Below are 27770 nucleotides of genomic sequence, written 5' to 3' on the forward strand. Positions count from 1 at the left end.
ACTGTTTTTCTTGGTTTTATAAACACCCTACATGTGGCCCTAATCTTTAACCTGGACATACAACAGGGCTTCGGAGTAAAAGTGCACAAAGATGTACAATGTGGTGATTTTATGCATATTGTGCTGACAACTGTAGAGGTTCTGGGGTGAAATAATTTTTTTGGAAAGTCTGCCCCTCAAGGTATTAAGGAATGGAGTGAGCAATTTGACATAATAGGTATTTTTCAGAAATTAATGCTCAGCGGACTGTGCAAAATTTCAATTTTTCAACAGATATGGCTTTTACTGCCTAGCATGTGCCGTCTGAGACTCGCACTCCTTGAATTGATTGGCAGGTTCTGCTGGGTACATTATTGCCTTGATGTGGGCGTAAGCTGCTGTATGGGCACTTTGCAGGGCTTAGGCTACTTTCACACTTGCGCTTGATCGGATCCGTTCTGAACGGATCCGCTCATATTAATGCAGACGGAGGCTCCGTTCAGTACCGATCCGTCTGCATTAATAACTTAGAAAAATTTCTAAGTTCGCAAGTAGCCTGAGCGGATCCGTTCAGACTTTCAATGTAAAGTCAATGGGGGACGGATCCGCTTGAAGATTGAGCCATATGGGCTCATCTTCAAGCGGATCCGTTCCCATTGAATTACATTGTAAGTCTGAACGGATCCGCACGCCTCCGCACGGCCAGGCGGACAGCTGAACGCTGCAAGCAGCGTTCAGCTGTCCGCCTGTCCGTGCGGAGGCGAGCGGAGCGGAGGCTGAACGCCGCCAGACTGATGCAGTCTGAGCGGATCCGCTCCATTCAGACTGCATCAGGGCTGGACGGAGGCGTTCGCGTCCGCTCGTGAGCTCCTTCAAACGGAGTTCACGAGCGGAATTGCGAACGCAAGTGTGAAAGTAGCCTTAGAAGGGAAGGAATGGCATTTGGCTTTTAGAGTCCAGATTTTGCTGGAATGGTTTTCGGCGCCCACATTTGCAGAGCCACTGAGGTGCCCGTACAGTGGAAACCCTCAATAACCATTGTGGATAGTACACCACTTAAGTTATTTATCAAGGGGTTGAGTGAGCATTTTGACGCTACGGGTATTTTTTAAAAATAAATGAGCAAAGAATGGTGCAAAATAAAAATTGCAAGTTTTCCACAGATTTGCCATTTCAGTATGTTGTATCCAATTTGTGCTGTATGAGACTCCACACAGCTTAAATTGTCAGGCAAGTTCTACTGGTTAGGCTACTTTCACACTTGTGCTTGATCGGATCCGTTCTGAACGGATCCGATCATATTAATGCAGACGGAGGCTCCGTTCAGTACGGATCCGTCTGCATTAATAACTTAGAAAAAATTCTAAGTGTGAAAGTAGCCTGAGCGGATCCGTTCAGACTTTCAATGTAAAGTCAATGGGGGACGGATCCGCTTGAAGATTGAGCCATAGGGTGACATCTTCAAGCGGATCCGTTCCCATTGACTTACATTGTAAGTCTGAACGGATCCGCTCGCCTCCGCACGGCCAGGCGGACAGCTGAACGCTGCAAGCAGCGTTCAGCTGTCCGTGCGGAGGCGAGCGGAGGCTGAACGCCGCCAGACTAATGCAGTCTGAGCGGATCCGCTCCATTCAGACTGCATCAGGGCTGGACGGAGGCGTTTGGGTCCGCTCGTGAGCTCCTTCAAACGGAGCTCACGAACGGACCCATGAATGCTAGTGTGAAAGTAGCCTTAGTTAATGTTCTTAGAGATTCTAGGAAATGTTTTCTACATAATGGATCCAGATGGTGGGTATACGTTTCCAAATTGTATCCAGTTTTAGAGAATTGACTTTTTTTTAACCTAGATTCTTGTCCAAATGAACTTTTACCCAGTTTTAAAACTACAAGATAGTGCCAATATGTTATCACGTGCAATTATGTAATGTGCCAAACTGCCTTTAAACACACAGTTACACCCATTATCATAAAGGTATAAAAATAAAGATTTTTGGGGTGGTCTCTGATCTCCTTAGATATAGAAACTGTGTCTGTGTCGGCCAACTTATATATTTAATTACTTTTGTACCTGAAAATGTAACTACTCTGACACTGAAATGCCATAAATGTGGATGTAAACTGCAGTTTGGGTACACTGCAGGGTTCAGAAGAGAGGCCACTTTTTGGATTTTGCAGCGCAGATTTTGATGGATTGGTCTATGGGCACGAAGTTTCTTTCGCACAGACTCTGGGGTACCAGTACAGCCATTTTCGGATAACCAGGATGAGTTTCCATCGTCATTGGTAATGTTATGGGGTACATACAACTTTTTGATCACTTTATTTAGTTTTTTTGGGGAGCAGGGTGAAGAAAAATCAACAATTCTGCCATTGCTTTTTTGTGTGTTGTTATTGCGGCCTACGTTGTCTACGAAAAATCATGTTCTTTCTATTCTGCTGGTCAGCACGATTACAGAGATGCCAATTTTATATAGTTCTTTTTAAAGCTACTTGACACAGTTAAAGCATTAAACTCATGTTTTTGTGTCACCGTTTTCTGAGATATACTGTATATAGTCTTGTGTGGGACCTTGTTCTTTGTGTGCTGAAGTGACTTTTTCATTGGCATCATTTCAGGGCACATATGACTTTGTGATCGCATGCTATTATGATTTTTGGTAGGCGAGGTGACCATCGTTTTTATTTTTTACACCATTCATCTGATGGGGTAGATTATTTTTACAGAGCTGGTTGTTATAGACACTCTGATGTCCCCTTTTTTTCTTTTATTTTTTTTAATAATAGTACATTGCTTGATGGGGAAAACATTTTTTGGGAAACCTATTTTGTATAATTATGTGAATTACCATACTTTTGTGTTGTAATGGATTGTAACTGTTAGTATTACACCTATGAGACCCAGCTTGGGCCCCCTCCCTCTGTAAACTGCTTAGACGCGACTGCATTTACCGTTGCAATTTAGTGGTTTAGCCCCCAGAATCAAAGTTTAACCCATAATAATTAGAGTGCAATTATAAAAAATTGATCCCAAAAGTGTCCATAGCCTTCTTGTGAAGGTCTGACTAAAGACTGGACATATGTGTTATTAATGTGTGGGGTTTGGCAGATTGTCTCCAAATGGCAATTATGGTAAAGAAAGATGGCATGCCGGTTCGATTTCACACTGCCCAATCCCTTGCTCAGCCTAGAGATGGGTACCTCTGCCAATTTCATTATAAATGAGCCTATTGTCACACCTGGGGCTGCAGAGAATTGGCATGCAGCGGTGTTCGTCTGGCTGTTTCCCTGCAATCTCTGCCAGAACACAAGGCCGCGTATGAAGGTAGCCTAAGTCCACAATAGTAACCATTCAATAATTGAGCTCTGCTACATCTGTATAAGGCTGCTTTCACACTAGCGTTCGGGTTTCCGTTCGTGAGCTCCGTTTGAAGGAGCTCACGAGCGGACCCGAACGCAGCCGTCCAGCCCTGATGCAGTCTGAATGGAGGCGGATCCGCTCAGACTGCATCAGTCTGGCGGCGTTCAGCCTCCGCTCCGCTCGCCTCCGCACGGACAGGCGGACAGCTGAACGCTGCTTGCAGCGTTCGGGTGTCCGCCTGGCCGTGCGGAGGCGTGCGGATCCGTCCAGACTTACAATGTAAGTCAATGGGGACGGATCCGTTTGAAGATGCCACAATGTGGCTCAATCTTCAAGCGGATCCGTCCCCCATTGACTTTACATTGAAAGTCTGGACGGATCCGTCCCAGGCTATTTTCACACTTAGCTTTTTTTAGCTAATATAATGCAGACGGATCCGTTCTGAACGGAGCCTCCGTCTGCATTATTATGGGCGGATCCGTTCAGAACGGATCCGCCCGAACGCTAGTGTGAAAGTAGCCTTAATTGCCACGCGCCATTCTGTTGTTGGTGCTATATGCAAGCAACAGATAAGAACAAATACCCAGCGACACATGATGAGGCTCATTCCAGATTGCATTAGCAGAGCCATTTTTCCAGATGGTTACCCTAACCTTTATCTTTCCCTGTGAATGGCTTGATTCATTCATTGACAAAAACAAAAAAAACACGCTTCCAGATAGAAATGTCAGATTGCTGCAAAACCCGGCAGGCAGTCATGTCTCGGGCAGATTACAAGTGCGGTGAGGGGAATTTGTCATAGATTGGCATTTAACCATACACCGCTTGAGGATGCGCTTAATTTAGGACATGGCGCACGCCTTATCATAAATTGTGTATCCTCTGGCAACAGTTTGGAGCTGCTATAGATTTCAGTCTTTTACGCCAGAAAAAAAAACACAAGACCTACCGGCCTCCATGATCAAATCTTTGTGTGCTTTATTGAAGAACAGAGCAGGACCCTGCTACATCCACTGTGTATATGCCTGGCAACCCACTGGGCAGAATATTGTCACTATATGTACAATAAAGGTGGGCATGTGACACGTAACCATCCCCCATCAGCAATGCACTGTCCATGAGATGCAGCAGCATGTCTGTTGGTGTGGCATATATTTGTGATCAGCGTTATGTCTCTGTCACCATATAAGTTGATCCTGATGGGTGCACGAACCCCACTGCAGTAACATGATCATTTTTTGCCGCTATATGTTCAAGGGTCTAATGTATTCTTACATTCGCATATATTATGTATCTGGTTAGGGCGATTGACTGGCAAGTCAGGGGTGCGCGCTGTTTGGAAGGAGCACCTCGATTAGCGCGTTGCCTCGTACCTACACCTAAAGACCCCTTTACACTGGCCAAGCATCGGCCAGTTAATTACTAACACGCTTTCGTCAGAATGTTCGTTAGAGATAATCTGCAGTTGTGAAGGTGCTGCCGATTACCCAGTGAAATGGTTGTTCATCAGGTAATCGCATCTTTTATGTGGACAGCTAAATCCTCATTTTGCCGTCATGAGATCGTGCGTCTAAACAGCGATCTGCTGCCAGCAAACAATGGGGCGGATTGATCATGCCTTCACGCCAGAATTCTGGCTTGCAAAAATAGGGCTTTTGTGACTTTTTGCACTCACTTGTAAAAAGATTTTGACTTTTTGCATTTTTACACCACTCAGTCCAGTTTTGAAATATGGGTGGGAAAGTGGGTGTGGTTAAGTATGTTAATGAGCTTCACTCCAGACATATCATGGAGACTTTTTATTAAAAAGTCATAATCTCGCTCCAGCAGGAGGGTGGAATAGGAAATTTTTGTGGCCCGATGGGGGATTGTCGGGGAGGGAAGGAGCGGGGAGAATAAGAGGGCAGGAAAAAGGGAAACTCACTGTGGTCCTCTCAGTGCTGGATCCTGCTAAGTTAAACCAGTTGTCTGCTTTTTAATATTATTGACCTATCCTCAATATAGGACATCAAAATCGGATCTGCGGGGGGCTGACTCCTGGAACCCCCACCGATCAGCTGTTTGAAGAGAAGGTAGTGATCTGTTTACCTACTCGCTGCAGGTTCAATTACAAGTATTTCATCCCCATGAGCTGATATTGGCCTATCAGACCTGTTGGCCACTGAAAGAAGCCCTACTTGGACTAGAACTTTTTGTCACCAGGGGTTACTTGGCTTGAAAAGGTTCATTAATACTGGGCTAGATTACTGGATATGGGATCTCCATAATGGCAGAACTTGTGGATAGTTCTTGGTATGCAGTAGATTGTACCCACCCAAAAAATAGTGGCTGAAGAAAGGGCAACTGCTGAACCACCAATAAGGCTGACTGATGCATGAGGGGAGTGAAGAATAGCTAGTCTTGTCCAGTCTCACAGAAGACATACTGTACCACAAACTGCTGACAGAAAAACGTCTGAACACAGTGCATCACAGCTTGCCTAGTGCAAGGCGGGTCAAAGTGGCAATGCTGCCCTGTCCACTGAGGAAAGTACCTACAATGTACAGCATGGAGTAATGAAAAGAAGCCGCCTGGTTTGATAAATCATGTCTATTTTTACATCCTGTGGACGACCTGGTGTATCTGCAACACGTACTTCGGGAAGAGATGGCAATAGGATGAGCTGGAGGAGGCAGTGTGACTCCCTGGACAATGTTCTGCTGGGAAACCTTGGCTCCCGGCATTCATATGGATGTTACTATGACATTTATCAGTTTACTTACTTTGTCAAGTATCCCTTCATAGTAAGAGTATTCCTTTCTGCAGGATAATGTGCCCTGCCACACTGAAAAAATTATTCTGACATGGTTTGAAGAATAGGGTAATGACTTGACCTCCAAATTAGACCCCGATCTAATTTGAGCATCAGTATGATGTGCTATAAAAAAAAAAAGTCCAATCCATGGAGCCATATTGCCTTGTGTGGTTGATCATGTACAGTACAGACCAAAAGTTTGGACACACCTTCTCATTCAAAGAGTTTTCTTTATTTTCATGACTATGAAAATTGTAGATTCACACTGAAGGCATCAAAACTATGAATTAACACACGTGGAATTATATACATAACAAAAAAGTGTGAAACAAGTTGGTAAGGCTGATTAGTCAGCCTGCATTTGTGGGAGGGGCGGAGGCTCTTCATATACGAGCCACAGCCTCACTCACAGGCGTGTGTTCTCAGGTGCACAGGCCGCATGTTACCTTGTCCGTCCAGGTTCAGCCACGGCTGATACTATATGTTTTTGTCTTGTTACCTGGATCGCCCAGGCCACGTTAAATGTATGTCACTTGGATCGCCCAGGCCGCGTTAAATGTTGTATGTCACCTGGATCGCCCAGGCCGCGTTAAATGTTGTATGTCACCTGGATCGCCCAGGCCGCGTTAAATGTTGTATGTCACCTGGATCGCCCAGGCCGCGTTAAATGTTGTATGTCACCTGGATCGCCCAGGCCGCGTTAAATGTTGTATGTCACCTGGATCGCCCAGGCCGCGTTAAATGTTGTATGTCACCTGGATCGTCTAGGCCGCGTTAAATGTTGTATGTCACCTGGATCGCCCAGGTTCAGCTACTGCAGATACCGGCTATGTCATTTGTCTTGTTACCTGGATCGCCCAGGGCAAGCTAAATGTTGGGTGACAATTGGACTGTCAGGTTCAGCCGCTGCTTATACTACGCTATGTCATGTTTTGTTGTTAGAATAAGTCTCTGCCGTACCCCACTCTATCGGTATATTGGGTTTACTCTACTCGCACCCAGAGCTGCGTTCACACGTCCTATACTACTACAGGTTCTTTCCAGGCATTCATGTCGCTGTTACATCTATGTTATGCTCCGTTCACAACCAGAGCTGCTGTTATACCAAATTTCATGCTCTGCTTATACCCAGAGTCCCGCCATAAGGGACTCGCACGCATGGCTCCCGCCATAAGGGACTCGCACGCATGGCTCCCGCCATAAGGGACTCGCACGCATGGCTCCCGCCATAAGGGACTCGCACGCATGGCTCCCGCCATAAGGGACTCGCACGCATGGCTCCCGCCATAAGGGACTCGCACGCATGGCTCCCGCCATAAGGGACTCGCTGGAGTGGCTGCAACCACGTTAAATCGGGGTTTGGACAAGGTTCAGCTTTTCCTCACGGTAGAAGATTCGGATAGTAGGTCGGTCTTCACGTCTCAAGCGTTAAAACAATTCTCAGGGGCACACAGTAGAACAACGCGCGGACCACGGTTAGCAGATGTTGTCTGGGGAGCTATTCAAGGATTCTCTTCCTATCTACATAGTTCTTTTGGCCCTCATCCCTGCATAGTCTAGGCAGTTAGGTTTCGGTCCCACGATCTCCTGAGGCTGGGGCATTGCCAGTACTCGCACTAGAACCAAAACTTTACAAATTTCAGTTGGTTTTCATGATCCATTTCACAATGTATTCCCGGTCCTCCATTCCGCTTTGGGGCAGTATCCGCAATATTGAGCATAATGTCTCTGGCCTTGTCATCCACAAGATGGGTTGTAGGTCTCCTTCTGGCCTTGCCTCATACACCCCAAATTTTTCACTCTAGATCCCTGACACCTTGCAGTTGGCTTGGGGATTAGTTTGCACATGCCATTAGAGTTCCTTTTCTACCCTACTTGGCTTCGTTTTTGCCCACTTACAGGCCTACCCACGATCATGGCTTAGGGCTCACAACAAGCCATTTAGTCAGGTCAGCTAAGACACGCCTAGCTGGGTTAGGTTGTTCCCGTTGTTTCTCTCCTTAGGGTTCTTCGGATATCTCTTGGCCGTAGCCATGACCACAACTGAAAATATGTAATATTCTAGGTTCTTCAAAGTAGCCACCTTTTGCTTTGATTACTACTTTGCACCCTCTTGTCATTCTCTCGATGAGCTTCAAGAGGTAGTCACCTGAAATGGTCTTCCAGCAGTCTTGAAGGAGTTCCCAGAGATGCTTAGCACTTGTTGGCCCTTTTGCCTTCACTCTGCGGTCCAGCTCACCCCAAACCATCTCGATTGGGATCAGGTCCGGTGACTGGAGGCCAGGTCATCTGGCGCAGCACCCCATCACTCTCCTTCATGGTCAAATAGCCCTTACACAGCCTGGAGGTGTGTTTGGGGTCATTGTCCTGTTGAAAAATAAATGATGGTCAAACTAAACGCAAACCGGATGAAATAGCATGCCGCTGCAAGATGCTGTGGTAGCCATGCTGGTTCAGTATGCCTTCAATTTTGAATAAATCCCCAACAGTGTCACCAGCAAAGCACCCCCTCACCATCACACCTCCTACTCCAAGCTTCACGGTGGGAACTAGGCATGTAGAGTCCATCCGTTCACCTTTTCTGCGTTGCACAGACACGGTGGTTGGAACCAAAGATCTCAAATTTGGACTCCTCAGACCAAAGCACAGATTTCCACTGGTCTAATGTCCATTCCTTGTGTTCTTTAGCCCAAACAAGTCTCTTCTGCTTGTTGCCTGTCCTTAGCAGTGGTTTCCTAGCAGATATTCTACCATGAAGGCCTGATTCACACAGTCTCCTCTTAACAGTTGTTCTAGAGATGTGTCTGCTGCTAGAACTCTGGGTGGCATTGACCTGGTCTCTAATCTGAGCTGCTGTTGACCTGCGATTTCTGAGGCTGATGACTCGGATGAACTTATTCTCCGCAGCAGAGGTGACTCTTGGTCTTCCTTTCCTGGGGCTGTCCGCATGTGAGCCAGTTTCTTTGTAGTGCTTGATGGTTTTTGTGACTGCACTTGGGGAAACTTAACGTTTTCCCAATTTTTCGGACTGACTGACCTTCATTTCTTAAAGTAATTATGGCCACTCGTTTTTCTTTACTTAGCTGCTTTTTTCTTGCCATAATACAAATTCTAACAGTCTATTCAGTAGGACTATCAGCTGTGTATCCACCTGACTTCTCCACAACGCAACTGTTGGTCCCAACCCCATTTATAAGGCAAGAAATCCCACTTATTAAACCTGACAGGGCACACCTGTGAAGTGAAAACCATTTCAGGTGACTACCTCTTGAAGCTCATCAAGAGAATGCCAAGAGTGTGCAAAGCGGTAATCAAAGCAAAAGGTGGCTACTTTGAAGAACCTAGAATATGACATATTTTCAGTTATTTCACACTTTTTTGTTATGTATATAATTCCACATTCATAGTTTTGATGCCTTCAGTGTGAATCTACAATTTTCATAATCGTGAAAATAAAGAAAACTGTTTGAATGAGGTGTGTCCAAACTTTTGGTCTGTACTTTATATTAAAATGATACCGTATCTGCCTTTTGTCTATAGTTTGAATTAGTGCCAAGAGAATACTTTTATATTTATGCAACTGACCTATTTTGAGCACCAAGGGGCCGGACGTTGCTCTTGGAGCATCGCTACTGCCTCACCTCTGTGCTGTTTACTCTGCCTTCCTCTTCTCTTCTAGCTCTGTCTTCTCGTGTGTGCACTGTGTCTCACTTAGTCATTGGTGGTCCAGCTTTATTATAGTTTATATGTAATAGATATTATAGTAAAAAATACTGTGCTGGTTAAGAGATTGGCTAAAGATATAGATAGAATATGCTGGCTACATAGATTCAAGTTGCTAATATTACTACCTGCACAAGAGATGGAGAGTGGTTGGTCGTATTCAGATTTTCTCCACTGGAGCGGTGAAATTCCTTCCGAAGCTGTTCTGGCTCTACTTACTTTCCGTGCGCCGCTCCGGCCTGTAGCTGATGTGAAGGAGTCGGCAGGTAAAAGGTTTGGGAGCATGTTTGTGTGACGTCACAACAGTCCTACGGATGCTTCCAAGGGACAAAGTTCAACCAACGCGTTTCAAAACCACCGGGATCCTTCGTCAGGGATGGTATCAGTTTCTTGTCCTGTGGATTAAATAGGCGTCCGGTTCCCATAGCAACACCTGCACATTTCACTAGAGTTTTTCTCAAAAACTACTCCATCCTTTAGTGGCAGTCTTACTCCAATCAATATGTAAAGTGTCTACTAGTATAGAGTACATGGTGCAATATACCCTTATATGAATGTCTGCTACTGAAAAGCAAATAACTCAATTTCCTGACTCGGGCCTTTTGGTGCTAAACTATTAAGCCTAACTATCCACTTGCTCTCACAGCAAGACATTTGTTTAATAAAATCCCCACCCCTTATGTTCATTTTAACCTTTTCAATACCACCAAATGATGAGCCAGTTGAGTTGCCTACATGGTGTTCTGCGTGATAGCAGACGTCCATCAAATTTCTTGTGTATATTTTTTATATGTTCCCCAATTCTAATTTTCATTACTCGTTTGGTTCTACCTTCATATATTTTCTGACAGTGGCATTTAATATAATATATTACTGCTTTTGTTTTACAAGTAATATAAGTAATTCTGCTAGGAATGCATGACTCTGCCAATGTGTTGTAGTCAATATGTGCATGCCAGCATTCATTGGTGGCAATGGAGCCTCTGGAGAAGGGGGGGGGGGGGGAGAGCATACTGACCTTTCCATCCTCCCAGCAGCTGCACTCCTCCATTGTCTGTGAAGCCGAGTCGCCGGCATCCTAAGTCCACCCAGAATAAGGTTGCTCATGCTCACAGGTGCCCTTTAATGTATATGCTGCCTATTTTTATTTTTTTATTTTTTTCCAGATACCACAAGATGTCTTGAGAGGTCTTGTGTAGTCCATTCCTCGATGGGTCAGTTGTCTATGCAGTAGAAGGGGACCTACACTATATTAGGCAGGTGGTTAAAATAAAATGGCTGATATGAGATGACATGAATTCTTTGGCTTCAGTTTGAGCATCTCATATTCAGTTCAACAGAGGCTTATGGAAATGTGTGAAATCCCAAGACTCTTTTTGTTAGTATTACTAATCCTCCTCTTGAAGGCACGGAGAGAAACTTGCAGGCTTTACTCTACATGTTAATTGCTGGTTTCCTTTGCTGTGAATGAATTAGTAAATAGATGTGTGATGTAGATACGATACCAGTCACATTTTAAGTTCCTATTAGCAGATTTAATCTTCTATACCGCCTAGAGACATCTGTGCCTGATATTTGGGTTATGAAGATTGATGTATAGGATTTGTTATAAAGTCATGACCGTTTTCTGGTGCCACATGATGGACCCATGGGCAGTTTGACATCATAGCTTGCTATCTGTTATTATTTACCGTATTTTTCGCTTTTTAAGATGCACCCCCCCCCCCCCCTTCCCCCGGCTGTGCGTCTTATAAAGCGAATACTATTGAGCACTTCTATTATGGAAGCGCTCACTAGTATGCATTAGTTGTCGGCAGTGGAGAGTGAAGCGCTGCAAACGCTTCCGGTACTCGCCCTCCCTGGTCTTCCTTCCTGGGGCCAACGCTGCACTGTCCTGACCCCGTACAGCTTCAGGACGTAGTGCGCTCACTATGACCTGATGCTGCATCTGATCTGGGGTCTGATGGGGGTCTCGTATTGAGGGCTGATCTGAGGTCTGATGGGGATCTCACATTAAGGGCAGATCTGAGGTCTGATGGGGGACTGACATTGAGGGCGGATGGGGTTCTGATGTGATAACATGATATGGGGGTCTGATCTGAGTTAATTATTTTCCTCCTCTAAAACCTGGGGTACATCTTCTCATCAGGTGCGTCTTATAAAGCGAAATATATGGTATGTTCTTTCCACTGCAGTGTTTGAACCTGCCGAGCTCTTGACCATTTGTTTTTAAGGGCCTACATAGAAATGGGAATACTTTTATTGAGCTGGCTTTGAGAATAAGTGATTCATTGCCTACAATTTGTCAGCCTAAGTTCTGCTGTTCTTACCATTGACATCTGAGTCGTAATTACAGTTCTTGCTGCTGAGGTTTGCCAAGACCTGCATGGTAAGCATGTGTGCTTGGCACAGCAGAGGCTTGGCAGATTAGAAGAGCTGGGCAATTACAGCAATCTGAATCAGAGGAAAATTGAAGAGATGCCAGAGTGTGTGACTTTATTATAATCACATCATGCGGTGCCAGTCCATCGCATGTGGTTGGAGCCTTTGGCCCTGCCACTCTGTGCAGTGGATAGTGGCTGATGATTCTGTTTCGCGTTCTGCAGATAGTGGGGCAGGTTTATTTTTTCTGTAAGTTATATGGCTTAAAACGAGACCATTCCTCTACAGATCAGCTTTTGGAAGGGGTCACTGTGCTTTGGATAGCGCTGCAGCCTTTTCCTCAACCTGTGATATTTAAATCAGTCATGTGGCCTCAGTTCCATTTAACACCTTAAGGACCCTGCCATTTTTCACCTTAAAGGGAACCTGTCACCTGCATTTTGTGTATAGAGCTGAGGATATGGGTTGCTAGATGGCCGCTAACACATCCGCAATACCCAGTCCCCATAGCTCTGTGTGCTTTTATTGTGTAAAAAAAAATGATTTGATACATATGCAAATTAACATAAGTCATATCTTACTTGTGTGACCAGAGAAGAGTCATATTTTCAAGCTCTGACTCATCTCAGGTTAATTTGCATATGTATCAAATCGTTTTTTTTAACACAATAAAAGCACACAGAGCTATGGGGACAGGATATTGCAGATGTGCTAGCGGCGATCTAGCAACCAATGTCCTCAGCTCTATACACAAAATCCTGGTGACAGGTTCCCTTTAATGACCAGGCCATTTTTAGCAAATCTGACGTGTCACTTTATGTGGTGATAACTTTAAAACGCTTTTACTAATCCACGCTATTCTGAGATTGTTTTCTCGTCACATATTGTACTTCACGACAGTGGTAACGACAGAGTCAAAAAAAAATTATAAAAAAAAATACCAAATTTACCAAAAATATTTAGAAAATTTCCAAATGTCTATTTCTCCATAATAATATATAATAGATAGTAATAACTCCAAAAATAGCTATTACTTTACATTCCCTGTATGTCTACTTCATGTTTGGATCATTTTGTAAATGCCATTTTATTTTTTGGGGACGTTACAAAGCTTAGAAGTTTAGAAGCAAATCTTGAAATTTTTCTGAAAATTTCCCAAATCCACTTTTTAAGGATCAGTTCAGGTCTGAAGTCACTTTGTGAGGCTTGCATAATAGAAACTACCCAAAATGACCCCATTTTAGAAACTACACACCTCAAGGTATTAAAAACTGATTTTACAAACATTGTTAACCTTTTAAGTGTTCCACAAGAATTAATGGAAAATAGAGATGAAATTTCAGAATTTCACTTTTTTGGCAGATTTTCCATTTCAATCTTCTTTTTCCATTTCAATCTTCTTCTTTTCCAAAGCAAGGGTTAAAAGCCCAACAAAACTTAATATTTATGGCCCTGATTCTGTAGTTTACAGAAACGCCTCATATGTGGTCATAAACTGCTGTACGGGCACACGGCATTGCGCAGAAGGAAAAGAACGCCATATGGTTTTTGGAAAGCAGACGTCACTGGGATAATTTTAAGTTGCCATGTAACATTTGAAGCCCCCTTAATGCACCCCTAGAGTAGACTCTATTTTGGAAACTACAGGATAAGGTGGCAGTTTTGTTGGTACTATTTTAGGGTACATATGATTTTTGGTTGCTCTGTATTACACTTTTTGTGAGGCAAGGTAACAAAAAATAGCTGTTTTGGCACCGTTTTAATTTTTTGTTATTTACAATGTTCATCTGACAGGTTAGATCATGTGGTATTTATATAGAGTAGGTTGTTACGGACGCGACAATGCCAAATGACAACTTTGGTTGTTTGTTTTACATCATAAAGCATTTAGTGTCTCCATATTCTGAAAGCCGTTGTTGTTTGTTTTTCTTTTTTTTGGCCGACTGTCTTAGGCTTCTTTCACACTTGCGTTCGGAGCTGATCCGTCTGGTATCTCCACAGATGCATCCACTTCTATAATGCAGATGATGGGATCCGTTCAGAACGGATCCGTCTGCATTATATTTCAGAAAAAATTATAAGTCTGAAAGTTACTCAGACGAATCCGTTAAGACTTTACATTGAAAGTCAATGGGGGACGGATCCGTTTGAAATTGAGCCATATTGTGTCAACTTCAAACGGATCCGTCCCCATTGACTTACATTGTAAGTTTGGACGAATCCGTTTGGCTCCGCACGGCCATGGGGACACCCGAACGCAGCGTAGGCCAAACTGTGCCAGACTGAGGCATTCTGAGTGGAGCCGCATCCACTCAGAATGTATTGGGGCCGTACGGATGCGTTCGGGGCCGCTTGTGAGAGCCTTCAAACGGAACTCACAAGCGGAACCCCGAACGCAAGTGTGAAAGTAACCTTATGTAGGGTCTAATTAATTATAAATTGATGACTAGTACTATTTTACGGTGTGAAAGGTGGAATCTTTATTGTGCGTTTAAAATCCAATGCAAGACATTGATGAAGGACCCTGATTTAGGCTACTTTCACACCTGCGTTCAGGTGTCCGCTCGTGAGCTCCGTTTGAAGGGGCTCACAAGCGGCCCTGAACGCAGCCGTCTGGCCCTAATGCATTCTCAGTGGAGGCGGATCCACTGAGAATGCATCCGCCTGCCAGCGCTCAGCCTCCGCTCCGCTCAGTGAGCAGACACCTGAACGCTGCAAGCAGCGTTCGGGTGTCCGCCTGGCCGTGCGGAGGCGAGCGGATCCGTTCCGACTTATAATGGAAGTCAATGGGGACGGATCCGCTTGAAGATGACACCATATGGCTCAATCTTCAAGCGGATCCGTCCCCCATTGACTTTCAATGTAAAGTCTGAACGGATCCGCTCAGGCTACTTTCACACTTAGAAAATGTTTCTAAGTTATAATGCAGACGGATCCGTTCTGAACGGAGCCACCGTCTGCATTAATATGAGCGGATCCGTTCAGAACGGATCCGATCAAGCGCTAGTGTGAAAGTAGGTTTACTTGTGGTCTGAAACGTGTTAATGTAACCTGTGATGTCTTGCATTGGATTTTAAACTCACAATAAAGATTCCACCTTTTGCATCTTGGAAGCTGGATTTTTCTTGGTCTTGAATATTTCACAGCAATAAAGTCCGGAGGTTGCCACCCGTGCTCCAGGCAGGTGGAAGGTGGGTAAGAGCTGCTTTACTTACCCTGTTTCATATTTTAGGGTGCGTATGACTTTTTGATCGCTTGGTATTACACTTTTTGTAATGTAAGGTGACAAAAACTGCAATGTATGTGAATTGCGCCTGCGTGGTCAGGCAGCCTCAGGCATTGTGGGCAGTCCGTGCCCAATACATGGTGGGTTGTAAGGGAGCTAGGGTCGTGTGCCAAATGTACGGCACCTGATTAATGAAATGCCTGCAACTTAATTACACTGGGGAGTGCAGCGCTGGCTCTGTAGCAATATTTTCAACATTATCACTGTTAAAGTGCTTTGAAGGGGGGACCATTAAAAATAAAATGCAGATAACCCCTTAAAGGATGCCATTCACATTGATCTCACCTACTTTGGTGGGAGGTACGTGATAAGTATGGATGGTATCCTGACTGTCCGATCTGATCTTTTCTTCTTGTTGGGAGGTAAGCTACCGCCAGAGGTGTCTGACAGCAGCCTATTACCTTCATGAGGGCATATTCACCCGAACGTTGTTCGGTTCCGCATGTGTGCTGTCCGCATCCGTTGCTGTGTTCTGTGGTCCCGCAAAAATTATAGATCATGTCCTATTCTTGTCAGTTTCGTTGACGAGAATAGACATTTCTATGATGGGCCGCCCGTTCCGCAAATTGCCGATACGCAATTTGCGGACTGCGGAACACTGCACGTTTGAGTCCATGAGCCCTAACATTGAGAAGACATGCATGCCCGGCAGCATCCAAGGTAGGGTTGAGAGGTATAGCTGTTGGCCAAGTGAGCATCTGGCTGGTAATCTAAGGTATATGGCCACCTTTTAGATTGGGAGTGAAAAGGTGAAAAATGTTCCTTTCTTTAAAAATGAGAGTAAAATCTGTAGAAGGGAATATAAGCAAGGTTGGTATTTGTGTGCCTGTTACTCATCCTCTCATACACAAACAAGTATGGAAATTATGATAGTACGGAATTCTAATACTCCAGCGTAAGGCCTCTTTCACACATCGGTGATTCACAAATGTGGTCTCCACGGACAGCACACGTTTCTATTGGCTTTGTGTGTATTCACACATTTTTGGTTTTACATGGACCATGGGTCACTGGTGACACCATAGAAACGTGCCCAATTTCTGTCCATGATTATAGATCCCTCACACACACACACTACAGTCTGTGGGTCTGTGACAACCACATACACTACACGATGCTATCCCTTCACCAACATCTTCACTAGATAGATCTAATTACTATTCTGATGTGAAACTCCATGACCGTGGCATACATGTAACAAGCCGTGTTTGGTTGACGCATTATCTGACTGATACGGGCACTTATACCTGTTCCCCATTTGTCAACAGTTTTTAGTTGTTTTTTTTTTGCCATTGTATTAGGGAACACCAAGGTTTCTGACACCACAAATGGTTTTATTCTCCACTCTTCTCTAACCCTTTGTGTTTCTCTTCCAGGGTCTCTGATTGAGCAGCTGACTGCAGAGAAATACGAGTGCATGGTGTGCTGTGAGGTGGTACGAGTCATGGCTCCAGTGTGGAGTTGTCAGAGCTGCTACCATGTTTTCCACCTTAACTGCATCAAAAAGTGGGCCAGGTCTCCTGCATCACAAGCTGAAGGTCAGTGTCTTTTGGCTGCTTGAGCTCTGTAAGACTGGCGTATGCTTTGGTTTGGCACCAGCAAACCTTTTTTCTGTGTCTTTATAGGAAAGCTTTTTTTTTTTTTTTTGCTTGCAACTAAAAATTAAAAAGGATACAGTATCTTAATAAACTTATCTTATATCTTAACTTTTAAAGCGGGAATACTCCCAATGTGTACCTCCGACGGAAGATAACGTGTGAACACAGCTTTAAAGGGGTTATCAAGCACCTGCATCTCGCAGAATGCATTGCAATTAGCTCTTGTTAACCTCTAACTCCCATGCATAGAAAACAGTCCCGCACATATAGGCCCAGAGATATAGGGAAAGAAAGATCTCCATAGTTCTATGAATTTAGAGGTAGGGATGTCTGGCCTGCTTCTCTATGAGATCACTACACCAGCACTAAGCCTGGGTTCAGACCTGAGCGTTTTACAGCGCGTTCCTACGCGCTGTAAAACGCTCAACAGGCAAGAACCAATGATTCCCTATGGGAATGGTTCTCACCTGAGCGTTTTACAGCGCGTACGATCGCGCTGTAAAACGCCCGACGCCCCAAGAAGTACAGGAGCTTCTTTGGGGCGTCTTGTCGCGCATTCCCGTACATAGACTTCAGCGGGAACGCGCGACAATGGGCGTTCACTTGTCTCTGTATGCGCTATTGCAAACGCCCGTACAATCGCGCATACAGAGCGTACGTTCAAGTACGCTCAGGTCTGAACCCAGCGTAAGTGGAAGGGAGCAGGGTAGATACTGAGCACATGTGTCCACCACTGACTGCAGGAGAAGGTGGACCAGAAGGATAAACAGCAGGGGGCGCTACCAGCAAGGAAACTCTGATGTACATTAAAAACAGAAGAATATTTTCTTGCAGTAAGTCTTCATTTAAAATGCTTTATTCATTGCATAGAAATACTTTTTGTGGTATAACCTCTTTAATGTTCATTATTGCTTAAAGGAGTTATCCAACCCCTATAATGACCCTCCCAATCCCTGGGCCCCCATTATACTTACCCCGGCACCCACATCACTCCTGATCCCTGCCGAGCCTCCCTAGCAGCGCCCTCAATGTTAGGGAGGCTCGTCCCTGTTGCGGCCTGCTATTGAAGGCTCCCTCCCTCCATCGCCGAATGTTTTGGTCCGCGCGGTGGCCATGCAGGCATCAGGTGTTGGCAGCGGGGTAAGTATAATCTGTATGAGGGGCCCAGGCATTGGGAGGGTCATTATAAGAGTTGGATTAACCCCTTTAAGCTTCCTTATTGGGTTATGGTGGAATTAGTTTCTTCAGTGTGTCTGGTCAAAGATGACCCATAGAGGTCATAATCCTCTGTGTGAACAAACTCCTTCAGAGGTACACAGGGGGAATTTGTGTGCGAATAATCTGCACCAGAAATGCATATAAATCCACACTGTTTATCGCAGATTTGGCCCATTTGTTATGCAGATTTGATGTGGTTTTGCCACAGAACTTCATTAGCTTACTTTCACACCTGCATTAGGTGCGGATCCGTCTGGTATCTGTACAGACGGATTCGCACCTATAATGCAAAAGATTGTGTCCGTTCAGAACGGATCCGTATGCATTATAAAGAACAAAGTCAAAACGGATCCGTCCTGACTTACATTGAAAGTCAATGGGGGACGGATCCGTTTTCAGTTGCACCATATTGTGTCAGTGAAAACGGATCCGCTCCCATTGACTTGCATTGTAATACGGATGCATTTTCGTATGTGTTCAGGTTTTTTTGCGGACCCATTGACTTGAATGGAGCCACGGAACGTGATTTGCCGGCAATAATAAGACATGTTCTTTCTTACAACGGAACGGAAATACAGAAACGGAATGCATACGGAGTACATATTTTTTTTTTTTTTTTGCGGAACCATTGAAATGAATGGTTCCGTATACAGACCGCAAAAAACGTCCCGCAAAACGGAAAAAAAATCCGGTAGTGTGAAAGAGGCCTTTATGCTGAGTTTTTTTCTGTACGAGAATCTCATGTGCTGGCACCCTAAGTGTGACGGAAAAAGGCTGAGTCCTTCACTTATTTTTTGTCACCACATGCCGTAAGCATGCTCTATACCTTGTGAAATACTAAGATAATTCCATGGAAGGTAATGTAGTACTTTGCCAGAGCGTATTTTCCTTCCTTGTTTTTTATTACAGCTGTATAGTGTTGTTATGGCAGCTCGGCTTGTCGTGCTGAGCCATTGTCAGCAATGGAAAAAAAGAAGTTGGCTTTGATATGGAGAAGATTTAAGGGTTGTACGCGTTCTGAAAAGTTCCCCCAGATTTCCTTAGATTCATTACATTGTGATGCTCTGTACTTCTCCATATTGCTGCATTGCACAAATCCTAGAACAAAAAATCTAGAAGTACTGCATATTGACTGTAGTGTGTGAAGAGGTTTCAGACTAAAGACTGTAGCAGAGACATACATTATATTTGCAGAGTAGAGTCTTTTATATGGCCTTCGTTGCCAGCTGACGTTCTCGGGCGCCAGCTAAGCTCCGTGCATTATGCTTTCATCTCTTACGCGTTGTCTTGTGCAGTGCACCACAGGGGATCTGCTGAATTATTAGTGGAACACGGCTGAAGAGCAGCCCTCAGCGTGAGGGACAGAGGGATAAAGGCTTTTACATTGTGGCTTGCTGTATAGTGTCATTACTACACTGATAATTATAGGACAGGAGGCTCATCCAGTGTACGGGAAGGTGACGTCGTTTGTGCATTGTATGTCAGAGAATCTATAAAATGGGATCAGACTTCAAAAATGATACTTTTACAAATATTTTCTTGTTTAGTTCTGTATTTTAGTAGGTGGCTTAAAAGTATGAGTCAAAAGGTGGGGGCACAACTGTTAATACACACAGTACATGGCGACTTAGGCTACTTTCACACTAGCGTTCGATCGGATCCGTTCTGAACGGATCCGATCATATTAATGCAGACGGAGGCTCCGTTCAGTACGGATCCGTCTGCATTAATAACTTAGAAAAAATTCTAAGTGTGAAAGTAGCCTGAGCGGATCCGTTCAGACTTTCAATGTAAAGTCAATGGGGGACGGATCCGCTTGAAGATTGAACCATATGGTGACATCTTCAAGCTGATCCGTTCCCATTGACTTACATTGTAAGTCTGAACGGATCCGCTCGCCTCCGCACGGCCAGGCGGACAGCTGAACGCTGCAAGCAGCGTTCAGCTGTCCGCCTGTCCGTGCGGAGGCGAGCGGAGCGGAGGCTGAACGCCGCCAGACTGATGCAGTCTGAGCAGATCCGCTCCATTCAGACTGCATCAGGGCTGGACGGAGGCGTTCGGGTCCGCTCGTGAGCTCCTTCAAACGGAGCTCACGAGCGGACCGACGAACGCTAGTGTGAAAGGAGCCTTACAGTGTAAATGTTTGTGTAACAGCTTAATTGCGTTTTTTTTGTTTTCTGTACAGTGGGTATTATATTATTTCTTTTATGTACGCTTGGCATTATACGTTTTCCTGTTGCATGTAGTGGATTACAATGCAGTACTAAAGAGAATACATGTCTTTTACTTTTTCTTTCAGAAGAAAATAGTGGCTGGAGATGTCCCGCCTGTCAAAATGTCTGCTCCCGAGCTCCGAGCATCTACACCTGCTTTTGTAGTACGTCTTTGATGCCCAGTAATTTGCACAGTTGATTTTGTTTCTCATTAGTATAAACTTATTTTTTTTCTGTTGCATTTTTAAGGTAAAGTCAACAACCCTGAATGGAGTAGAAATGAAATTCCCCATAGTTGTGGTGAGCTTTGTGGAAAGAAACGCTCGGGCCTTGATTGTCCTCATACCTGCAACATGTAAGGCCACCGTCTTCATATGTCCAGTTTATGTATAGCAGTGCTTCCTATTAAATAAAACGGAACCGGAATAACAGCGCCGTTCAGTGTTGTTGCCGTGCTGGGTTACTGCAGTTCATCTTCCATTCACGTCAGTGGCGTCTAAGCTTCAGTAGCCCACTGCTCTTTGTACGGAGCTGTGATTCCTTTTTCATTGAAGTTCTAGTTTCAGAGCTGGAGGCTGCAGGGAACAGGTGATGGGTGGAGGTGCGTGGTGTCGGACCCTCACCAAATGAAGTAAGACCTTTACTGTCAGAAGCCTGCAAAACCCCTTTTAATATATATATTTTTGTGAGAAAAGATTTAGTAAAAGTTGTAACTTTGTACATTTATATCTTTGTGTTTTGCAGCCCTGTGATTGGTACAGGGGGAGGGTTTATCCGTAACTGACAGCTGTGTACGCAGCGCCATCAATCACTGATAACCCCTCCCCCTGTACTGAAAGGCTGAGATATAAATGTATAAAATACGGGCTTTACTGAATGGTTTCCTCAGCTCCCCGCTCTATAACATGCTGTTTTTAGATTGCACTGCATTTTGTGGTGGCAGGTCCTCTTTAAACCCTGTATTGGTCAGAAAGAAGCACTTTAGTCCATCCATAAAGGATATTGTAAGCAATCCTGTTTAGCTGACAGGCTCCCCTCACAGTGGTATTCATGCCTTTAAACCATAATATGGTTATGGGAACTATATGGTTCTATTTCCTAACAACCACTGTAATTTGTTAAGGGCTGAACCCAGATATAAGCTATTTGTTTACTACATATGAGTGGAACATTGGAGCATTTCCTTGCTCCGATGCTCCCCCATGCCTTGCGCTGCAGCCTGGTGACATCACTGGCACAGATGAGCGGTCTATAGCGATGCCCTAGGCTGTTTTGGAGGCGGGTACTATACTACTGTGCATAGTACCCACCTCCAAACGCTATAGACCGCTCATCTGTGCCAGTGATGTCACCAGGCTCACTGCTACAGTGATGTCTCCGATTAGCATAGCGAAGAGAAGCCTGGTATGTCACCCACAGTAAAAAGACCTTGCGATGCAGCGCAAGGTGAGGAAGGGGGGGGAAGCATCGGAGCAAGGAATTTCTCCGCTCATATGTAGAAAAGAATAAACAATAGTTTATATCAGGGTTCAGCCCTGAACCCGGAAAACCCCTTTAAGCATGGTATAAATGAAATGATGTCCATAATAGGTCGTGAACCATACTTGAAGTGATAGTCATAATTTCTGGCTCTATAAACTTTTAAAGGGGTTATCTAGGAATTTGATATTGATGACCTATCTTCAGGATAGGCAATTGATACCAAATCAGCGGGTGTCCGACTCTAAGCACCCACACTGATCAGCTGTCTGAAGGGACGCTGCAGTCACTGGAGCTCCATTGGGCACCGCAGCCTCCTCACAGCTTACCAACCACAGAGCCATAAATTTGTAGAGCGACTGAGCTGCATCCTGAAGATGGGCCATCAATATCAAATTCTCGGATAACCCATTTAACACTATTAAATAGGTGCTTGGGAAACACATTCACACATCTCCCCACAAACTAAGCATTCCTGAGTAAATGACTTATTATTCGCCCAAGCAGCGTGTCGGTGAATCACCACGTGTCCACTTGGATTCCTTCATATGTATACCACTCCCCTCTGCTCTCGATGGAAAGAACATGATGCAGGTGATGTGAATCAACTAGGGCGGAAGTGTTTAATGGGGGTTACCCTACCCCTAATAAACTAGGGAAACTTCACACATGAAGGAACACGCTACAGACGCATCACACATGGGTGTTTGGGTGGGTAGGTAGAATTTTTTATTTTTTTCCTCAGGTAAAAATTCTCCTTTTGCAGAAAGAATTCATCCATGGAGCAAAAAAAAAAAAAACTAAGGCTATTTTCACACTTGTGTTAATTCTGGTATTGAGATCCATAAGAGGATCTCTATAACGGAATTAAACAGGTCCATTTTGATTTTGTACATCAGGATGCATCCGTTCCATTAAGATGCGGTTATGTGAAATCAAAATGGAAAAAATATGTAATTTTCTGTTTTTATGACCGGACACAAAACCGCAGCTTGCAGCAGTTTTGTCTCTGGTCACAAAACGGAATGCTACCGGAACAGCTGATGCATCCTGATCGGATCCCTTTCTATTCAGAATGCATGAGGACCAAACGGAAAAGTTTTTCTCCGGTATTGAAAAAAACAACACAAGTGTGAAAGTAGCCTAATTCATCAGTGACAAAACACACATACAGAAAAAGCTGATGCGTTTTAGGCTACTACTATTTCCCAGGTGACTCGCCCAAAACGCCTCAGCTTTTTTCTTTTTTTTCTTCCATGTATGTGTGTTTTATAGCTGATGACATGAGGTTCCCGTTTAAGGATCCATGCTGTGCTGTATTAATTCTCTGATGTGAAAATATCTGTTCTGAGTCACGCATGAGGTCTGGGTGGAACCAGAACATGGCATTGTACTTGTGGCAGCTTGTCAATGGCGTCTCTGCTCCACATGTGCTTAGTTTCTCAGTTACGCCTGTTGAGCAGTGTTACAAGGGTAGGGGGCAGTTAAACTGGATGAAATGACTTGCTTTCTGGTTACACTACACTGCCTAGTGCCCAGCTTCCATTGACCTTAAGACAGATATGAGAAGTTGTGGTGCTCCTGAAGACCGTAGCTTAGTATAAAACATTGCACCATAATACTGGACTGTAGAAGACCAGTGCTGAACCTTTGTGGAGGCTTCACTGGGAGTTTCGTTGCCATGCTACTGACACATTGACAGATCTGTCCTCAGGTGCACCAGCAGCAAGTATAGGAAATACCCGGGTACTTTCAGAAGTCAGTGCGTAACAGCTGCTATGGTTCAGAGTCAGAACAGAATGTCTTTTAGAACCAAACAACATGGCTATAACGTTTATCTCTTTGTGTCACTTAGCTTGTGTCATCCTGGACCTTGCCCCTCATGTCCTGCCTTTGTGACAAAAACCTGTGAATGTGGAAGAACCAGGTAAGTGTGTAAATTAGAGGTCAAAGTTCTCTCAGTACTCGCAGCTCTCTTTAGTGTTCTTGGAGCAATACTACTGCGCAGGGAATAAATCTATACATCCAGAATGTTTTCCTAGCCGTGGTTTATAGCGGGCGCGCACAAGCAGTGAGCCACATACAGACCGCCTTGCCTCTAGTTGTGGCCCCTGTGCCATCTGATAGTACAGGCAGACATTTGTGGGGTTGCCCCTGCAGGACTGTAGTGAACGCTATTCCTTCCCTATGAGGAAAGCGCTCATTGGTTAAAGTGGGTATCTGGGAGTAAAATATCAGCTGTTTGAAGAGGCCACAGCACTCTGGCCTCTACCCAGGCAAGTGCCATCACGTTCTTAAGTCACGTGGGTAGGTGCAGCTCAGTCCTATTGAAGTGAATGGGCCCAGGCTACAATACCAAGCATGTACAGCGCTGTACTCTGAGGACACGGCAGCACTCGCCAAGGCACCTCGGTCTCTTCAAACAGCTGATCAGTGGCAGTGCTGGAGTCAGACCCCCACCAATCAGATATTGATGACCTATCCTGAGGATACTTCCAGAAAATCCTTTTAATGTATCCTTCTATCACACAGATTCTTCCTGCCTCCTCCTTCAGAGCCCCTGATTTATTTGTCCCTCTCTGTGCCTTATATCTGGAAGACATTGCACCAGCCGCATGTTCCTTATTATAAACAGTGCCATCCAGCCTACCCCCACTGAAAAAAAAGCCACAGAAAAATAGTGTTCTGTGCATGTGGAAAAGCTATGATTTAATTATCCGAAATTTTATTGCAAGTCCTTTGAAGTTGCACAGTATAAAAATGCAGCCCTCAGAACAAAAAAAAGTTGTGTACCCCTAGTTTATAGTGTTCACCTAAAGACCATATGGAGAATGTGTACATTTGTTTCCCTTGGCATCCTGATGGTGACATATGATGGTGTAATGAGTAATAGGAGAATGTAATTAACATTGTGCTGCTGAAAAATCTCTTATATCCCCTCTTTTTGTAAGATCTCTTCAGTAAATGGCTTATGTGAGACGACGTCTTTGGCTCCGAGACAGCTGCTTTCATATTAAAGCCGCTGCATAACTGGGCATATGGACTGAGGTTGTCATCGTAGGTCAAACCCTTTAAAACCATTCCCCAAAAATTGACTACAAAAACATTCTCTTGGATTACTGTAGTTTGCAATTAGCAAGGAGCTGGGTAGCCAGCAACAGCAATGAAAATTGCATTCACGTACTAGTAAAATACTGATCCATTCAATAAGGCTTTGTCCACGTCTCCGTTAACGTAACTCCAGTAGTCTGTTCTGGCAGAATTACTGTATTGGGCACAGCTAGTCGCCTCTGAATCCCTATTGACTTTAATGGTATTCGGCATAAATGTCTGCTGGTTACATATAGGTGCATGCAGCTGGGTTGTCTCACTTCAGCAAGTGGCATTTTTTATGCAGAGGAAGTTAATAAAAGGCACTTGCTAATGTATTGTTATTACACATATTGCTTCCTTTGCTGGCTGGTTTCATTTTTTCATCACATTATACACTGCGCATTTCCATGGTTATGACCACCCTGCAATCCATCAGCGTTGGCTGTGCTTGCACGCTATAGGAAAAAGCACCAGCCTATATAAGCTCCCACTGTACCAGCCACCAGAGAGGCTGGTGCTTTTTCCTATAGTTTGCAAGCGCAACCACCACTGATGGATTGTAGGGTGGTCGTAACCATGGAAATGAGCAGTGTATAATGTAATGGAAATATTAATCCAATGGATAATAACAATACATTGGAAAGTGGCTTGTATTAAAGGGGTTATCCAGGTTCTCAAACAGCCCCCATGTGCCGGGCCCATCACGGGTAATATACTGCCGCTGCTGCTTCTCCCTGTACACGGATGAAAACATCAAGTGTCGGGGGGGGGGGGAAGCAGCCAAAGGCAGACGGGGACAAGCCTTCCTAGCATCGCGGGTGACGCTAGAGAGGCTCGTCCCCGCCTGCCATTGGCTGCTCCTCCCCGACACCAGATGTTTTCATCCGTGTACAGGGAGAAGCAGCAGCAGTGTCGGTGCAGGGACCAGGAGCGGGGTAAGTATATTACCTGTGAGGGGCCCGGCACATGGGGGAGCTGTTTAAGAACTTTGATAACCCCTTTAACTTCCGCTACATAATGAATGCTATTTGCTGTCAACCATTTCCCGCCATGTTGAGACAGGAGCAGGAAGTGCAGCACAGCAGGAACCCTGGCACCATTGGGACATCCACAGCAGGAGGATCCATAAGGGGAGTATAAGCTGTTTAACCATTTTCAGGCCATGGGAGAGCTTGTGTATTGCGCTCGAATTCCCCTTTAAAACTGCTAACCCAATTTAGAAAACCCCATTCATATGTGGCAGAGTACCTCTAAATGGTTGCATGCTTTATTTTTCCATAAAGTTATTAATTATTGCTGCAGATTTCACCTTTCACAAAAAAGGATATAAAACCTGCAGCTTAACCAGTAGAATCTGCGCAAATCGACGGTAAAATCTACTTGTAAACATGCCTAATGTATGTGGACAGTGGCTCACATATCCCAAATGCTCATTCTGGCCGTTTCTTTACCGGTTACAGAAACACATTTTTGTAAGGATTAAAACTAAAAATGTTTCCTTATTTTGCTTCCTAAGAATAACTCTTTGTTCTTTTTGCAGTCAGTCTGTTCGCTGTGGGCAATCCTCTACTATGCACTGTGCAAATGTTTGTGGAAATCCATTGAACTGTGGGGAGCACAACTGCAATCAGGTGTGCCATGCTGGGAAGTGCCAGCCTTGCCAGCAAGTAATACATCAAGGTAGGAAATTCAGCTTAAAGTACTGACCTACACAACTGCTATATACATTGTTACTCATTTCTAATCTGCAGTCTTAACGTACACTGTCACTTTTTATGTAATCTCAGAAAAGCTTTCCTCCAGAAAGGCGTTTTTCAATATTCATATAAATTATTATTCTTATATTTTTTTTTAATTTTTGGCTTGTTTAAAATTTTGCCAGTACTATGTTTTTAAAAAGTTACATGCCAAAATTATATATAATCAAAAAAGCAACATCTAAAGATGTTGTCTTACAAAAAAACTGCACCTGGATCTGAATACTTTTGTAATTGCATGTAATTAAAAATGTACCACTGAGTTATTCAATGACATCTATCCGTATAGCGCCACCGGCTGTTTGCTTGTTTTCTTTTTAAAGTTGACTTTTCATATTGTTTTTTTTTTTTATATTCTAGATAAATACCATTACTTGCGGGGTACCCCACGCTGATGCTGCCACCCTGTAGCTCTACGCCCCGCTGTGCTCCCCTGTAGTTTTCCCGCCCAGTTTGTTAATACTGGGCATCGATACAGGGAGGAGGAGACGCCAGAGCTTCTCAATGGGCGTCTCCTTCCCCCTGGCTGTGCCGCGATCCAATCACAGGGAGAAAATAAGACTCATCTTATCCCTGGCTGTGACGCTCTCTGCTGTGATTGGATCGCGGCACAGCCAGGGGGAAGGAGACGCCCATTGAGAAACCTTGGCGTCTCCTCCTCCCTGTACCGATGCTCAGTATTGGCATATTGAGCGGGAAAACTACAAGGGGGGCACAGCGGGCGTAGAGCGATATTTGAAAAATACAAACAGGCAGGGTGGCAGCATCAGCAAGGAAAGGTTTTTAAATAAACTAAAAAAAATCAAAAAGATGAAAGGTCCTGTTTAACTCTTGCATTTTTTTTTATTTATTAAAGGCTACCTTTCATGGGATTATTTGTTAGAAAGTGG

The 27770-nt window shown here is 44.4% G+C and overlaps 1 protein-coding gene across 1 annotated transcript in view; it reads left to right on the top strand.

Moving 5' to 3' along the window:
* Positions 1-27770, top strand: part of NFX1 (nuclear transcription factor, X-box binding 1) — a 165794-nt gene that overhangs the window by 24593 nt on the left and 113431 nt on the right. Inside the window, exons 3-7 of the mRNA XM_044295481.1 lie at positions 16899-17060; positions 20638-20715; positions 20801-20906; positions 23886-23957; positions 26664-26803. Of these exons, the coding sequence (XP_044151416.1) occupies positions 16899-17060; positions 20638-20715; positions 20801-20906; positions 23886-23957; positions 26664-26803 (558 nt within the window). The remainder of the gene's footprint in view (positions 1-16898; positions 17061-20637; positions 20716-20800; positions 20907-23885; positions 23958-26663; positions 26804-27770) is intronic.

Source organism: Bufo gargarizans, chromosome 5 (genome assembly GCF_014858855.1).
Source record: "Bufo gargarizans isolate SCDJY-AF-19 chromosome 5, ASM1485885v1, whole genome shotgun sequence".
In the NCBI taxonomy this organism is placed as follows: Eukaryota; Metazoa; Chordata; class Amphibia; order Anura; family Bufonidae; genus Bufo; species Bufo gargarizans.